Here is a 17135-nt window from a genome sequence, read left to right as displayed (position 1 = left end):
GAAAGGGTAATAATTCCATTGAAAAGTACAACCAGTCACAGCCTCGGACCTTACAAACAGCCTCCATTGCACCTTTCAATAAGAGATTATACTTGAGTATCCCTCTCTGCTTTTCTTTTCCCATTCCTTTTCCTTAAAATGACCAGTAAATCCCCAGAACTCAAGCTCTCATGAACGCAACTCAAGCTTCTCCTGAGCATCAAAGGATTGTAGAATTCTGTTTAGCCTAACTCATAAATTTAGGAAGTGGCCTTTTAAAATAAAATGGACACATTCATATATAGGAGAATATACTGTCTCCCATATAGAGAAACTATGAATAGTCATCTGAGTGACCACATCAGAGTCCTCTCAACAATTCAGTCACAAGCAGCCGGTCCGGCGGTCCATCAGCCTAAAATCACACCACTTTTATAACAGATGTTAATATTGTCACTTATGGAAAAAGATGGTACTGATTTTGATTCTACACAAATGTCAACAAAGTGCTATACAGAAAGCACAAAGTCTGCCATTTGCCTAAGACAAATTCTGCTAACTAGTTATTTTACAATTTAATCATCTTGTGGTAAGCTCAAAATCCTTCATAACAAAACTTCAAAAGGCAACCTACATTTTCCATGATGTTTGAGTTTGGTTGTATCAAACCAGTGGCTGAAATTAGTTGGGCTTCAAATAACTATCAACTTCATAAACGCCATGCAAGGTGGATCAATTTTTACCTTTTAATTTCCACGTTCTTTAAGGTAGAAAATTAAAGCACAGTTAAGGTCAAACCACTTATTCTCAGTAACTAAGAACTTATTTTGACCTAGGATTGAAACAAATATTTAGCTTGGCCGAGTTGGGTTATTGTCGATGTTTAATTCTTAGATATTCAAGATTAATACATACCTGACTGTCTTTAAAGAAATCCTTCAAGGTCTCCTGATGTTTCTGAATGTGCTGCTGCAATGCTGTTTGTCTCTGTACAAGCAATTCTTCTTGGGCTTTTTGGCCATAATGCAGAATTTCTTTTTGTAGCTCCATCTGCTTCTGAAGTCCCAAATTATCTTGCTGAGCTAAGAGAGGTTGTGAAAAACTCAAAAATCTATCTTGAAGTCTTGGGCTCATAGAAGCACTTGAAGGAGCTGCATGTTCATTCTTGGCTGAATACAATTCACAAACGTTTTTATATTTTACTTCAGCAAAAGGTAGTGGAATAAATGAATGCTCTCTTTCCTTGGGTAGAAACATAGAGGGAACAGGCTGCTCAGAAGAGTCACCTGCAATCAGCTCTGCTTGCTTGTTTAAAAGCAGTTCTTCCTGAGCTTTTTCATTAAAACGCAGCACTTCTCTCTGTAAGCCCAACTGTGCTGACACATGATCTTGCTGAGGCAGAAAAGCCTGGGATAAACTCAAAAGCCTATCCTGAGACCCTGGAATCTCAGGATGACTTGAGGAAACAGTATTGTCACTTCTGGTTGGAAGAGATTTTTGGATTCTTTCAGAGTCAGCAACAGGCAGTGCTATGTGGGATAAGGATGAAGAGGTGCTGGTCTGCTCAGGTGAGACCCTTTTCTCCAATTTACTTAGTCTTTGCAAAAGCAATTCTTCTCGGACTTCCTGTCTAGAATGAGTGGCTTTCCTCTGTATGTCTAACTGCTCTTGAAGTGCCTTCAAATCACCATGGAGAGGTTGGATAAAATGCTCAGATGACTTTTCCTCAAATTTATACTGTCTGGGCAAAATCAACTCTTTCTGGGTTTTCTCGCTACATGGAAGGGGACCTGTCTGTGTATACACATGTTCCTGTTGAAATGTAATCGGATAATCTTGTTGAGGTAAAACAGGCTGTGGTAAACCCAAAAGCCTATCAGGCAACCTCGGTATCTCAGAATGACGTGGGGAGACTATATTATCACCCTTAGTTGAACAAGGTTCTTGGATTCTACCAGCTTCACTAAGAGGTAATGGAGCAAAAGGACGCTGTACAACTAGGGGCAGGAAGGAAGAGGTGCCAACCTGCTCGGGAGATATTCTTCCCTTCCACTCACTCTGTTTATGCAGAAGTAATTCTTGCTGAGCTTCCTGTCTAGACTGAATGATGGCTTCCCTCTGTGTAGCTAACTGTTCTTGAAGTGCCTTCAAATTATCTTGTTGAGGCTGGATAAGCTGTGATATCTTCAAAAGTTTATCCTGCAATTCTGGGATCTGAAAATGGCTTGAAGGAATTCTACTCTCACTCTCTGCTGAAAGAGGTTCCCGGGTTGTAAGAGATTCAGCAGAAGGCAATGAAGGAAAAGAAAGCTGTTCTAACTGGGGTGTGAAGGAGGGGCCAGTTTGTTCAGAAGATACATTCCCTTGGGTCTTCTGGTTAAACTGAAGGGCCTCCTCTTCTGTGTCTAACCATTCTTGGTGTCCTTCCAAATTATCTTGTAGAGGTTGTATATGTCGAGAAAACCCCAGAAGTCTTTCTTGAAATCTTGGGATCTTCCAATGGCTTAAGGGAACTGTACTGTCACTCCTGAATGACATATAGTCCTGGAATTTTTCAGATTCAGCTCCCTGAGACAGAGATAAACAGGTGCCAGTCTGTTCAGAAGGAATTTTTTTTTCTAATTCACTTTGTTTGTGTACAAATTCCTGAGTTTCTTGTTTACCACCAAGTATTACCCTCTGAATGTGCGACTGACCTTCGAGTGTTGTTAGATTTTCCTGCTGTGGCAAGCTATGCTGTGGAAAACTAAGAGGCTCATCCTGAAATGCTGGCATTACCAAATGACTTGAGGGAGTAACACTCTCCTTCTCAGAGAAATAAAAGTTCTGAATTCTTCTAGGTTCAGTTTTAGAAGAAGCTTGTGAAGCAACTGAACGTTGAGTGACCACTGGCAGGAATGAAGAACTCATCTGCACAGACTTAGAGTCTTGCAAATCCCTTTGTCTATGTAAAAGTAATTCTGCCTGGGCTTCATGCCTGGCCTGAAGAGCATCCCTCTGTGCAGTCAGCTGTTCTTGGAGCAACTTCAAACTATCATGCAAAGGGTGGAACTGCTGTAGGAAACTTGAAGACCCATCCTGAAATTTGGGGATTTCAGATTGGATTGAGAGAAGTTCCTTCTCACTCTTAGATGAATACTGGTCCTGGATTTTTCCAGATTGAGTACCAGCAGAAGGTAGTGAAGTAAATGTATGCTGAGCTCCTTGAGATGGGACAGAAGGGGGCTCAGTCTGTTCAGCCCATACTCTTCCATCCAATTCACTCTGTTTATGTACACATAATACTTCCTGGGCTTCCCGTCTAGCCTGAAAGCTGTCCCTCTGAATATTTAACTGTTCTTGGAGAAATTTAAAATTAAGCCTATCCTGAAGTTGTGGGACCCCAGGATGGCCTGAGGAAACTGTAGTCTCTTTCTTGGTTGGAGAAGATTCCTGGATTCTCCCTGACTCAGCTTTGGCAGAAGGCAGTGAAGCAAACGAATCCAGAGGTACCAATGGAAGGAACACAGAAAGGCCAGTTTGCCCTTCCAATTCTTTCTGTTTGCACAAAAGCAATTGTTCCTGAGCTTCCTGTCTTAACCGAAGAACTTCTTTCTGTAGGTCTAACTGTTTTTGGAGAGCCTTCAAATTACTTTGCTGGGCTATGATATTCTCTGAGAATGGCAAAGACTTACCCTGCATTTGGCCAACTACAGAATGGCTTACAGAAACTACACTTTTGCTCCCAGTTGAAAAGCATTCCTGGATTTTTCCAGACTCAACTTCAGTAGGCAGAGAACTAAAAGAATGCTCAGCTACCAATGGTAGGAATGAAGAAGGTTCAATTAACTTAGACGATATACTTTCGTTGTTCTCTGAGAACATTTGGTGGGAGTCTAAAGTTTGAAAAGTTGTTGCCCCAGATGTTTCAGCTCTTTCTCCAGCATCCTGTACTATCAGTGGCTTATCATGTGACAAAGCCCTTGAAAGTGTATGAGAGTCTTTAGGGACCAATTTATAGTCTCTCTGTTGTGTTTCAGTCTGTGAGAGTTGCTTTGGCTGTTCCTGTGATTCCAAAGCTTGCTCGGCTAAAACATCTGAAGTAACTAATGTTTTGGTTGTTTCTACCTGTCTTTGTGGAAAGCGATGTCGTCTTGGAACCTGAAAATCTTGCTCTAATTTGGAGATCTGTACGGGTTGCATAGGTTGTTTGTTAGGACTCAACTTGGGTCTCTGACCTTGATCCTCATGTTCTGATGTAACAGCAGGTCTTTCAGATTTCTGTGGTGGTACTGATGTAACAGAACCAGGTATCAATGGTGCAGCTGACATGGATAGGTACTTTCCTTTTAACATAGTCTGATAGTCGAGTAATCGTTTCCTGGCTGTTTCAACAGACTGTTTGTGAAGCCTACCCAAAACAAACAAGCATTATTCTTTTTGATCAAAAAAAATGCCCCACACTCTTAAGTGTTTATACATTAAATTCAATCTAGGGGTGGCCATAATCAAGGCAGAAATGGAACAACGTTATTAACATTGCTCTTTGAGAAATCTACATGCCATAGTTCTAAAGGGAATCCTGATAAGACCTTCATATAAACCAAATAATAAATCCTGAAAATGTAGCCACACACTATCACATATAAATTGTACCCTAGCTAATACCTGTTTTGCTGTAATAGCTGTTGTTGATAGTTATAAATCATCTGCCTGTGATTATCTTCATCAGAACTTATGGTGCATGATGCTGGTGCAGTGCCAACCTAATAAAAAACAAAGATACTAACTAAAAGGCAAATCCAGAAATAAGTACTAAAGTACTTTACATAAACTGATGTTCTATAATTGTAAACTTCCATATAGCTTTATTTTTCATAAAAAAGACTGGTATTTCCATTGTTAAGAAATGAAGTAATCTACCACTCTCCTTTAGTGTCAAGCCCAAGAGCTCAACATACACATTACATACAAGTCATGGTCACATATATTAGCACCCTCTAGAAACTGAAAGATGAAAGTCATTAGGTTTGTATAAAGTTATTTTTACATATACATTATTTTTTTAAAAAATTATCAAATACAAATTAGAATTGCACTTTACTTTTCTGAATGCTAAGATTGCCCACACTTTTTTATCCCCCAACAATCTATGTAGGGATTAGATTTCCTGCATCGTACCCCAGCCTGTTGAGTTTTTTTTCTTTTTTCTTCTTCCAGCTGAGCTCTGAAGCAATCAGTTTCTAATGTTAACTTCTGTTGTTCAATTTGTTCAAGTAATTCCAACTGTTTTTGCTTTTGTTCTTCTATTTCCATTATCTAAATAACAAAAATACTATTGATTTATTAACAACAAACTCATGCCAAAAAAAAGTTTATATGCATTACAATGAAAAGAAACAGGTCTCATCACCAAGAGTACCAATTATCCAAGAAGAAAGTGGTGACATTTTATCTGTTATTGCCACTGCCAGAGGGAGGACGGAAGCAAGAGACAGGAAAAGGGGAAAGGAGGAAAAGGGAGAGAAGTAAAAATAAACATAGTAACTATTTCTATTTCCTGGGAGCACAGGGAAACCTTGATCACCACTGAAGCATCACCTCCAGAGAAGTAGCAAATTCTGTGTTCACATCTTTAATTTTACCTTGTTCTCAGTAAGAATAATGCCTAAGAAATTAAATATCGAGAATGCTCACAACACTTTGATTTCTTAGGCATACTCATAAAAGGGTGCCATTATCTACAAGCTAAATAAAAGTACAGTGAGCAACATTCAGTCCTTACTGTCAGGCATTAAAGAGATGGAAAATAATGGCAGAGTGATGACAAATAAACTCAAAATTATACCAACACATACACACATAAATCCAAGAACTAAAAACATGTGTTAAAGTAACTGTAAGATTCCTGAGGACAGGGACTAGTCTGTCTGGTTGCCTGTTAAATCCAACACCTAGTAGTCCTTGAAACATATATAAGACACATATACTGAATAAATAGAAAAGGGAATGTATGTGAAGTTTTATTAAGAGAAATACGTCTACTAGAGATAATGAAAAATGATCTTGTTTTCAAAATTAAAAATGTCTCAATATGATATTACCTATTCTTAATCAGGCAATAGTGGCTATAGCTTAGTTCCTATCTTCACCTTCCTTTCCTTCACTCATAGGAGCCACGGAATTTAAACCATTTACAGTTTTGTAGTAACTCTAGAACTGCACTATCAATATAGCAGTCACTAGCTACATGTGACTATTAAAATTTACATCAACCCAAAACAAATAAAATTTAAAATTCAGTTTCTCAGTTGCACTACTCATACTTCAAGTATTCAACAGCCCATGTAGGTAGCAGCTACCATACTGAACATAGATATGGAACATTTCCATTACTGTAGAAAATCTACTGGACAATACTGCTTTAGAATATTGATTAGAAAGCATTTATCTGAGACTTTTAAAATACTGGCTCATAGAATTGTCATCCCTCAGCTGCATTTTTATAAAAACTATGACTATAAACTGACTGGTTTAGTAACAATTAGCTTCTTTCGAGGTAATCTGTGTTAAGAATATCTTTCATTAAAGTAGAAGGGACAAATATTACAGTTATGGAAGTTGAATTTAAAATTTTTCTTTGAAATACAGTTTTTCAAAAAAACTTTTGGGATTACAAAGCCCAGATCAATGTTTAATATTATGACAGGGACTCATTTATTCAACAAATATTTATTGAGTACTTACTATGTATAAAGCATTGTATAAGAAACTATGTAGGATAAATTGACTTTTTAAAAAAGACAGTCTCGGACTTCCCTGGTGGTCCAGTGGCTAAGACTCCATGCTTCCACTACAGGGGGCATGGGTCGATCCCTGGTCGGGGAAGTTCCACATGCCCATGGTGAGGCAAAAAAAAAAAAAAAAAAAGATAGTCTCTGCCTTTAAAAAACTGATAAATTTTATAGGGAAGATAAGATACATACCAGAGTATAAAATACAAAGCAGAATGCAATAAGGGTCAAATGAGTAGTACAAGTAAAGATGAAGTACCTTCTATCAAATGAATGTGTAAGACACGGCAGAAGAAATGGTATCAAAAGTAGCCAGATGTTAAGACAAATTTCACCGGTCAAATAAAACTATAGTACATAGGGGAAGAAAGAAACCTTTAAAAATAAAATTTCAGGGACTTCCCTGGTGGTCCAGTGGTTAAGACTCCGCACTCCCAATGCAGTGGGCCTGAGTTCGATCCCTGGTTAGGGAACTAAGATCCCACTTACCTCAACAAAGCCTGAACACTGCAACTACTGAGCCTGTGCACTCTAGGACCTGCTCACCACAACTAGAGAAGCCCATGCGCCGCAACGAAGACCCAGTGCAGCCAAAATAAATAGAAAAAGAAAAATAAAATAAAAATTTCAAATTACCTGTTTCTGCCTTGCTGCCATTCTAATTCTGGCTGCTTCTTCCTGAGGATGAAGTAGAACTGAACTCTGAGCTACTGCTGTGATAGGCTGAGTCTCTTTCATTTCTAAGAGAATCCCCAAAGCAATAATTAGTTTCAATAACTTAGAATTTGATACCACTGTAATGTCTTTTGTTCATTACATGTAATTTTATTAGGAAAAAGATGTGAAGAATCAAGCAAGTTTAATTTGAGAATATGATAAAAGAAATACCTTGTTCCTTTTCAGAGTCTGTATTGAATGAAAGTGGTTTATCTTCACTAGTAAGTGGTCCAGAGTCAACTGTTAGCGTGTCACTTTCAACATCTGTAATAGATACATCATTATGAACATATTTTCATTGTCAAACTTAAATCTGACAAATGTAACAAAAATCTACATTCAGATTAACATTGGTCCACCTGAATGTCTTATTTAGTTAAGATCCAGCCACCTTCCAGAGACCACATATTTTATCCAATAAATTCTAGCCTAATACAAAAAGACCTAAGACTAAAATTATAAACAAAAAAGAAAAAACGAAGAACTGACTTAAAAGGTAGGCTGACAGAGTTTCAAACACAATGGGAAAGCATAAAAAGAGCAGAGTAAGCAAGGCACCAACGTGTAAAAAGAGAAGAAATTTAAGTGTATCTTTGACATACTTAGGTATTAGGATTTTTATTATTTATGAATCCAGAGCAGAGAAGGAAGTTAAAGCAGTATACTTTGATCACATCAGCGTAGCCAGAAACTGAACGGAGCATTCAGTCACCTCATTCGTTCAGCACCTACTTATGTGCTGTATGCACATTTACCATGGTCAACAAGAAAAGGCCTCAAAGGAGGTACATGGGGGACAGAACATTATATAATTATCCTAGAAAAAATTATAAAATTAGAAACGGTGCCAGTACTATACAAGAAAAAAGGGGGGTTACACAATAGAGTATTTCACAGGAATCTGAATTAGACTAGGAACTCAGATGAGATTTCTCTTAGGAAATGGCATTTAAGTGGACAGTTGAAAGGTAAGGAGGAATCAAGCAGGTAAAGATTGTGGGGATGTACAGGAGACCTTTCCAGACAGATCAGCAGGTATTAAGACCCTGTGAGGAGTGAAAAACTTGGCTCAGACAAGGGGAAGAATGAAGCCAGATGAGGCTAGAGAAAGCCTACTCACACAGGGCCTTTTCCAAAATAACTTGGTTATGGATTAAAGATGAAAGTGTCCCTTTGTATTAAATGCCAACACCGTACTCTCTCTCCTTCTTCTCACGCCCTTTTACTGCCTTTGCTGCTTGCCCCTTCTCTAGCCATCTTCTAAATGATGCAGTCCCTTCAGATGGTCTTAGAAGACCTTTTCTCACTGAATTCTTTCCCCTAAAGAATTCTTCCATGCCCATGTGCTTGAATATCATATGTATATCTGACTTCCAAACTTACCTCTCTTTGCTTTAGGCTAGTCAATTAATTCAACAAATATTAACTTAGCACCTTTTATGTATAAGGCACTAGTCTAGGCTCTGGGGATACAGCAATGAACAAAATCAAGCCCTATATTCCAGGACTGGAGGGTGAGGAAGGTGGAGAGGGGTAGGTGTCAAGACAAGAAGCAAATAAGCAAGAAAGTAAATTTATGGTCCAACAGATGTTAAGAGCTATGGAGTAGAGGTGATAGGGAGTGAAGATTATGGGGGTGGGGGAAGGCACAGAAGTTTGTTGTTTTACATAGAGTGGTTTGAGAAGGCGTTATTGAGAAAGCAGTATCTGAGCAAATATCTGAAGGCAGTGAGACAGTGAACCATAAAAATCCAAGAGCATTCCTCCCTCCCCAACCAAGACCAGCACTTGCAAAGACCATATGATTCGTATCTGCTGTGTTGGAAAAATAGCCAGGAAGCCAGTGTCTACGGTGCAGTGATTGGGGAGAAAATGAAGTCGGAGAGAGAAGTAGTGGGGAGGGGTGTGTGCACAGATCATGTAAAGCTTTGATGCCACTGTAAGCAAAATGGTTTTCCTGAGGGAAATGGGTAGTTGTTGGAGGGCTTCTCCCAGAGGAATGATAAGCTGATGTGTTTTAACAGGACGTCTCTGGAAACAGATTATTGCAGGAAGGTGCAAAAGCTGTGGATAGAAGACCAGTTAGGAGGCCACCAGTTAATACAGGCAAGAATCTACACTAGAGAATGAACATCACTTAAACTAGGATAGTAGGTGGTGAGAAACAGTTGGACTCTGGATATATTTTGAGGGTAGGACCGACAGGATTTGATGATGGTTTGGATGTAGGATATAGAAGAGCAGAACCAGAATGGCAAGCTTTTTGGCTTAAGCAAGAGAATTTTTTGCCACTTACTGAAATATGTAAGATTTTATATATATATATATATATATATAATTCTACTACACTTAAAGTGCTCTGGAAGGAGATTCACTAAGGTTTCTAACATTTATTGCCTTTAAGTGGCAGCACTATGGGCTTTAAATTATTTTCTTCCTTTTGACCTCTATTCTTCGGTTTTTCAGAAATGAGCATATTTTTGAACAACTTAGAAAGGTAAAATGAGATGACTGGAGAGAACTACCTTGTTTCTGCCCAGAGGATAATGGTCTGTCTTCACTCACAGCTGCTCCTGATTCAACTGTCAGGGCTTTACTTTCAGTTTCACTAACAGTTGTAATCATTTCGCTTTCATCCTCAGACATGGATTTAATTGTCCAGAGAGACTTTTGGTTTCGGATCTTATTTAATAATTTTTTAAAAAGAATTTTTGAAGGAATCCGGTGGGTCTTCATTGCCAAGGGAACTAAAAGAAAAGAAAAGAAAAAAAATTTATTCAGCATCTGTTACAAACCAGGTAAATTATTCTATCTTTATACTTAGTTACTATAACCACCACTGGTTAAAACAAAAGCACAGCTTTATTTTCCTCAATATTTATAATTTAACACAACTTTATAACCAGGAATAATTTTTTCAACTTAAATTTAAATAAGGACACCAAAATTCAACTATAGTTCACCCTTGAACAACATGCACTTGAACTGCACAGGTCCACTTATTTGAGGATTTTTTTCAATAAATACATACTACAGGACTGCATGATCCAGGGTTGGTTGAATCTGCAGATGTGGAACATTGGATACAGAGGGCCGACTCTAAGTTATATGTAGAGTTTTCGACTGCATGGAGGGTCGGCGCCCCTAACCCCTTGCTGTTCATGGGTCAACCGTATTTTTCAACAGTAGGCAGCAACATAAATTTCAAGCATAAAATGTATCAGGAAGATGTTTATTCTGCTTGCTAAATGAGGACAGAATGCATATCTCTTAATCTGTAAGACTAGCATTCAAAATATGTGCTGTAAGGTTCCCAAGAAAATAAAAGATTCTGCAGAGGCCAGAAATGAAGTTTCAAGGGGAATTCATGGCAATTGAGCCCTAAACCCATCTTCTGAAGTTTATGCCAAACCACAGGAAGCTTACATTTTGTTTGGACAGCAGTGTGGGGACAGGAGACAGGGATAAAGCTTAGAGTCCTCACCCAAGGAGTCTAAGAGGAGACCCACATAAAACTGGAACCCCAAGGACTACCTATCCACAGTATAGGGTGAAGATGAAAAGAAAGCCAGAGTGGTTTTGAACAAAGGCGATACTCATAGGTATGGGGAGAAAAGAAGTCAAAAGGAAGAGGACTTGGTCTCTAAGAAGATGTGGAGTAAGAGACACCTTTATCTTTTTAGAGGTACCTCTCATGTCTCTGGCTTGGATTACTGCAGACTGTGATATCATCACTAACGTGAGGAAGGCAGGAAGACAAGGTTTCAGTAGGCAAGAGAAGATGATAAATTTATTGTCAGACACCAAGTTCTAAGTACCTGTGCAACAGTCACGTGAAAAAGTTCAGAATGGTGGAGATAGAGATGAAGTTTAGAAGAGAGACCAAAGTTTGTGCTGATCATCATTATGCATGAAGTGCCTAGCAGTAATTAATATGGTAGGATTTCTGGTGATTTGATCAAAGTCTTAAAAAAAAAAATGCTGACCTTTCAAATGAATTCAAAATTGATCATCTAACTTAAATAACCTAGAAATCTTTAGACTGTATGTACATATAAATAAAATAACATTCCTCCTATGTATATGAAAAGGATCTTTAGTGATGGAAATCTGAAGTTTCCTCCTTCCATCACTCCCATGAGTATTAGTTACTGTTTGCACTTAAAACAGACCAGACTTTCCTAACTGTTGGCAAATGATCAGCATTTTTTTCCTACGAAATACTGCAATATTCAGCTCAGAAGTTTTTACCGTCTGCTTCACTAGAATGTATTGTTTCAGCTTCTGTCACTGGAATGTTTTCAGTCTCCCCTGAAATTTCTTGTTCCATTGAAAGGTCCAGTTCTTCATCTTGGATCTGATCAGTCACAGTGGGCAGAGGTTCTGATTCAAGGTGCAAAATCAGGTTTCCTTTCACCTCTCAATAAAGAAATACAGAGACATGTTTCCATTCCAAAATGACTAAGAACTTGAGCATAAAATTTTAAAGACCATCATAGTTTAAAGTCTAAAATATGAGAGCCTCTTTCAAACTGATAACTTATTTCAAAATAAAAACGGCTTCAAGACAAATGTATTTTCCCACCAAAACGTTTCAAAGCATTGTTGAAAGTTTACTGAAAATATCTTACTCCTGTCTGCATTGTACATGTCTTCAAAGGCAAATTCTAGCTCTCTCTGCCAATCATCTTTCATTTCACTGCGTTTGTATGGGAGTTCAACTAGTTGTGGTGGCATCCGTGCTACCATCTGTCTCCTGCGTGCCAGGTCCTCTTGTTGTAGCTGTTTGAGTTCTTTCATTAGTTTCTCCTGATTCTTCAAGAATAAAGAGAATTAATTAACAACCGAGTAACACACTTTGGACAGTGGATAGTAACGTGAATAGTGAGGGAAAAGTGGAGAAATCATGAAGACAGGGACTTTAGTACCCTCCCCTCCTCTACCATTTATTCAAACACAAAGACACTAATTGAGAGTCGGCCCTCCATACCCGTGGTTCCTCCACATCCACAGATTCAACCAACCATGGACCATGCGATACCACAGTATTTACTATGGAAAAATATGTGGGTATAAGTGGACCCATACAGGGCCAGGGTCAACCGTATGATGTTAGTAAGTACTATGAGAAGATGGCTCTGGTTAGGCCACAGGGCTTCAAAGTGGCTGCCAGGCACAGGTCTTCTTCCTCAGGACAGTTATGAAGTTACATTCTAACTAAGCTGCCACCGCTCCTGCAGTGTACTTTGTTTCAGCTCTCCACACAGCCAGCAGCAGCAGCCAGTCTCAGGTGAGCACCAAGACCCAGCCAGGGTAACTGTGGCTTAACAGATATTTCTTGTTACTCCACACTCTTATGAGTCCTCAAGATTAAAGGGGACTTGTACATATCTCTTTTAAGTTTAAAGAGCCTGGCAAATATGAAAGTTTAAGCACAATGTTTTAGTGAAGCCATCTAACTTAATTTTGGTGGTGGAGGATAAGGAGCGGGGGAAAGGGAAAACCTCTCACTCCCAGGATGAGGATTTAGCCAGATATAAGTGGGTGAAGGAGGAGGAGTACAAGTAAGAAATAACAACTCCAGCACGGAATTATGCAGATGAAGGCATGGGCAGTCGGGGAGAGTACAATGTTCATTATAGATAGGGTATGGAGGGCAGGGATGGTTAAGGACAAAAGATAAAGTTGGAGAGGCACGTAGAGGCCAAACACACTATAGCAGGAAGATCCCAGGGCACAGTAGGGTCTGCAGCAAAAAGGTTCAAACAGGGGAACGGAAATCCTCTGTATGTATTGTAGACCATTCTTGTGTAAGAGATACAGTCTAGAAAAAGGTAGAGAGCCTGTATAACAACGTTTTTGTTAAGTGATTACACACTACTTATTTGTAAATATTTTGTCATTTGGAGATGAGTTTTTTTGCCCGACCTTGAAAAGAATCAAATTATGACCAAATTCATTTTTTATATTAAGATTCAAACCATATCATTAAATTAACTTCAAAGTTATTTGAATAAGCATACTATTTCTGGCTCACTGAAAGTGTGGCATAGTACTCTACTTCAATTATTTATAACAACTACTATGACCACTGACACTGTGAGCTTATGAAATTCTAGGCACAATTCTAAGGGCTTTGCTAAACTCGTTTAACCCTCATAAAACACATGATGAAACAGAACTCGGAGAGGTTAGGTAACCTGCCTGTGATCAAACAGCTAAGCAGTGAAGAAGGGAGGAAAATCCAGGAAGACTGACCACGGAGTCCACTTTCTTAACCACTAAACATGGAAGAATGTGCTCTGCTTACCAACTGCTTTATTCATGTTTTTTTTTCCCTATAGGTTTAAATCTTAGATGAAAATTATGGGTAATAATTCAGACATTCAGTTATTTTACATTCAGTAAGTAACTGAATGTCTGAATTACTACCCATAATTTTCATCTTTTAGTTTTTATAAACTAGGGGTAAGTTATGATAATCATAACTTACCCTTAGTTTATAAGAACTAAAAATTTAAGGGAGAAGGTCATAATTCAGTTCAAACCATACAAAAGAATTTTAAGGCATTTAATTCCCAAAGAAGTACTTAAAAACTCATTCTTCAGATGAATGTTTAAAACATCTAAATGCATTAGTCAAATTCAGACTTCTAAAAAGATGAATCATTTTTATGCTGTTTCAAGAATAAACACTGAACAATAAGCAAGACAGATGTAAAGCTGTGACTACAAAGCCAGTTTGCACGATACATATTTTACAGCTCTGCAACAAAGTCAAAGCTCCTTGACAGCAAGGATCATGACTCTACCTTTGAATCAATATTCTGCAAAGCCAACAAGTGCTTTGCTCAATAAATATTTAATGAATCGAATCTTAAAATTTGCAGAGCACAAATGCAATTCAAATAATTAAATTAGAAAAGTGATTAATTTCTTCTTGGGCTATTTTTAGACTGATTAAAATATTAAACTTTTAATACATTCATCAGTAAAAATTTTAGAAGAGAAATGAGAACAGCTTCACCCAACGTGAATTTGAAACAGGAGGTAAAAGCAAGTTGGGCAGCTTGAAATGACACGAATCAGAGAGAATATTTTCCCATTCTTCACAACTCTGTCCTCTGAGCCTGTTCACTATCAGTTAAGTTTTACAGTGCCATCTCTAAGGCCATCAGTAGTGGTCACAGCCAGAATTTAATTCTTACTTGGGCCAAATGGATCTTTTTCATTGCTTGGAAACCCCGTGCATGTGCCTTCTCACACTGCTCCATTCTCTCTTCTGCTGCTTGTTTCTGTAGTTCTTCCAATCTTTTAGCCTCTTCTTTAGCAGCCAAATGAGGATCTGGCTAGCAGTCAATCAGTAACATTTTAGATAATTCAATAAAGTGTGAAACAAAGTGATAACTAAAAAACAAAACAATCTTAAAATCATGTTTTTCTACTTATATCGAATTAAATGATAACAAGTTATAGTTTTAAATGTCTACAATTATCAACAGCATGTACCTATGAAAAAAGTCAAATTGTTAGTGTAAAGTTTTACAAGTTGTTCATTTTAAAGCAGAGTAAACTATACTCATCCAAATACATTCTTCCACCATTTTTTTAAGAAATTCTATTAAAACAACAGTGTTGAAAGGTAAACACCTGCAAAGCTAGTAGTTAAGAAACCACAAACACTGAAGGTCATGTAAGCCATTTGGGGAAGCACTAAGATTTGTCTTTGGTTTTTAGCCAAAATGTACAGCTTGGCTTCAGCCTCAGGAAAGCCAAATCACCAAAACACCTACTTTAATATAATTTCTGGCTTCCTAGAACTTGTGCATAATCAATGATTATGTGGTTGCACAGTGAGCCATCATCTCATTGATGTAACAATAATATCAAATGTGGGAGGATATACAACGTGTATTACACATAAACATTCACTTTGTAAAAAATCTTATATATTTTATATGTTGACAATTAGTCAAGTGAAACAATAATGACCATGAAAACTGTTAACTATATATCTAAAATTATTTATAACTCTCAAACAGTGAGATAAATAGGTAAAGAGACAGTTAACGTATTCAGAAAGAGTAGGAACTTCCCTGGTGGTCCAGTGGTTAAGACTCCACATTTCCACTGCAGGGGGTGTGAGTGGAGAACTAAGATCCCCACATGCCGCTTGGTGCGGCCAAAAAAAAAAGAGTGCACTGGCCAAACAAGTGTATGAAAAATATTAAATACCTTTGGAGCTAATAAATATTTACGCAAATCTAAATAAACACAGGTCAGATTGCATTAATGAATAACATTAAATAAAATAATCTTTAGGAGCAACATTTCATTTAGGCCATGAGGTTTTCAAAAAAAAGTTATTTGGGAATTCTTCACATCATGTGGGGGTGAATTAAAAGCAGAATGTCAATTTTGGTAAACCAAAATTTAAAGGGAAGGAAAAACTTCAAAACATACAATGTGTATAATAAACATGTTCAGTCCAGATATAATGAGGTACATAAAGAATATCAAGTAAATAAAGGGTTAGAGAAAAATTAGGTACCCCAAACAAGTTTTAATCTGACTGCCCAATGTCAAAACAAGATTTTACAAGAATGTTTTAGAAAGACAATCCCTTAAAAATTTGTGTCAATACAATTAAAACTTTAAACAAAAATCTGGTTGAAATAATAGATTCCATTTTTAGCAGTTGAACTCAAAAGATATGTGAAATTTGCAAAAACCGTGAATCCCAAGCAAAAAATTCTTTCTAGAAAACATGTTTCTGAAAATCTTTTCTGTGAACTGTAATCTGCAGTGCACAAAACAACAAGTGATTACTAAATATGCTACTTCTGCATCTTCTACATCAGACTTATTTTAAGTATGATGGTAAATTGAATTTAAGTGTTTCTGCTTATCTGCTGACATTTCTGGGCCTCACAACAAATAATACAATGGATCTGATTGGAAAAATATTTCTAGGATGAAAAATCCATTTTAACAAGTGCTGTGTTAACTGTTGCTGACAAAGGAACAAACAGGATGAGGGGCACGAGTAATTCAGAAATTTCAAGCTACGAAGTTTTGTTTAACTGTGTGCATAGAATGTAAATGTAGCATAAAACAAAATTTAGAGAATAACTGGCTCTATGTAGGAATAGAGCAGGTCAAATTCATCACTCTTCTTCAAAGACAAATTTTATAACATACAAGAAATTTTAGAACCACTTTATCAAGATATTCAAACAAAAAATGATAGCAACTCTTACATGCTAAAAGGCTGACTGAAGAAAAAGGAACTAGCTTATTTAGAGAAAGCAGCTGAAGGAATAACTAAAATGTATGCCAAGAGTGCAAGTATTTTTTATATAATACCTGCTGTAAAAATCCTATTATTCTACTCCAAGAAAGATTCTAAATTATTGTGCATGTGAAATAAGCTTAGATGCAGATGAAAATGCAGAGATTTGTTATATGGAAAACCAAGTACACTGCTCCACTGTCCCATTTTAAACCCAAGGTTTAAGGACAGATTTTTCCTAAGTGATGGTGTGAGGAAGTAAATAAAAGAAAATACCAGAATACTTTAGCTTGTGTGACTGTTTTTATAAAACTGCATTATAACTACTGATATAATCTTCAAGTCCAGAAATTGAAGAGAAGGTACATCTTTTA

The 17135-nt window shown here is 37.4% G+C and overlaps 1 protein-coding gene across 10 annotated transcripts in view; it reads right to left on the bottom strand.

Moving 5' to 3' along the window:
• Nucleotides 1–17135, bottom strand: part of CEP295 (centrosomal protein 295) — a 48271-nt gene that overhangs the window by 14967 nt on the left and 16169 nt on the right. For 8 of the 10 annotated variants that reach the window (XM_060160210.1, XM_060160211.1, XM_060160214.1 and 5 more), the window contains 9 exons: nt 14678–14818; nt 12101–12284; nt 11721–11888; nt 9995–10216; nt 7641–7733; nt 7389–7492; nt 5140–5277; nt 4627–4724; nt 895–4369 (listed from right to left, as the gene is read on the bottom strand). In XM_060160210.1, the coding sequence (XP_060016193.1) occupies nt 895–4369; nt 4627–4724; nt 5140–5277; nt 7389–7492; nt 7641–7733; nt 9995–10216; nt 11721–11888; nt 12101–12284; nt 14678–14818 (4623 nt within the window). The remainder of the gene's footprint in view (nt 1–894; nt 4370–4626; nt 4725–5139; nt 5278–7388; nt 7493–7640; nt 7734–9994; nt 10217–11720; nt 11889–12100; nt 12285–14677; nt 14819–17135) is intronic. The other 2 variants (XM_060160220.1, XM_060160216.1) reach the window with 2 other exon arrangements.

The sequence above is a fragment of the Lagenorhynchus albirostris genome, chromosome 9 (genome assembly GCF_949774975.1).
Source record: "Lagenorhynchus albirostris chromosome 9, mLagAlb1.1, whole genome shotgun sequence".
Lineage (NCBI taxonomy): Eukaryota > Metazoa > Chordata > Mammalia > Artiodactyla > Delphinidae > Lagenorhynchus > Lagenorhynchus albirostris.
Note: the sequence above shows the minus strand (reverse complement) of the source record. Positions and strands in the feature narration are given on the sequence as shown.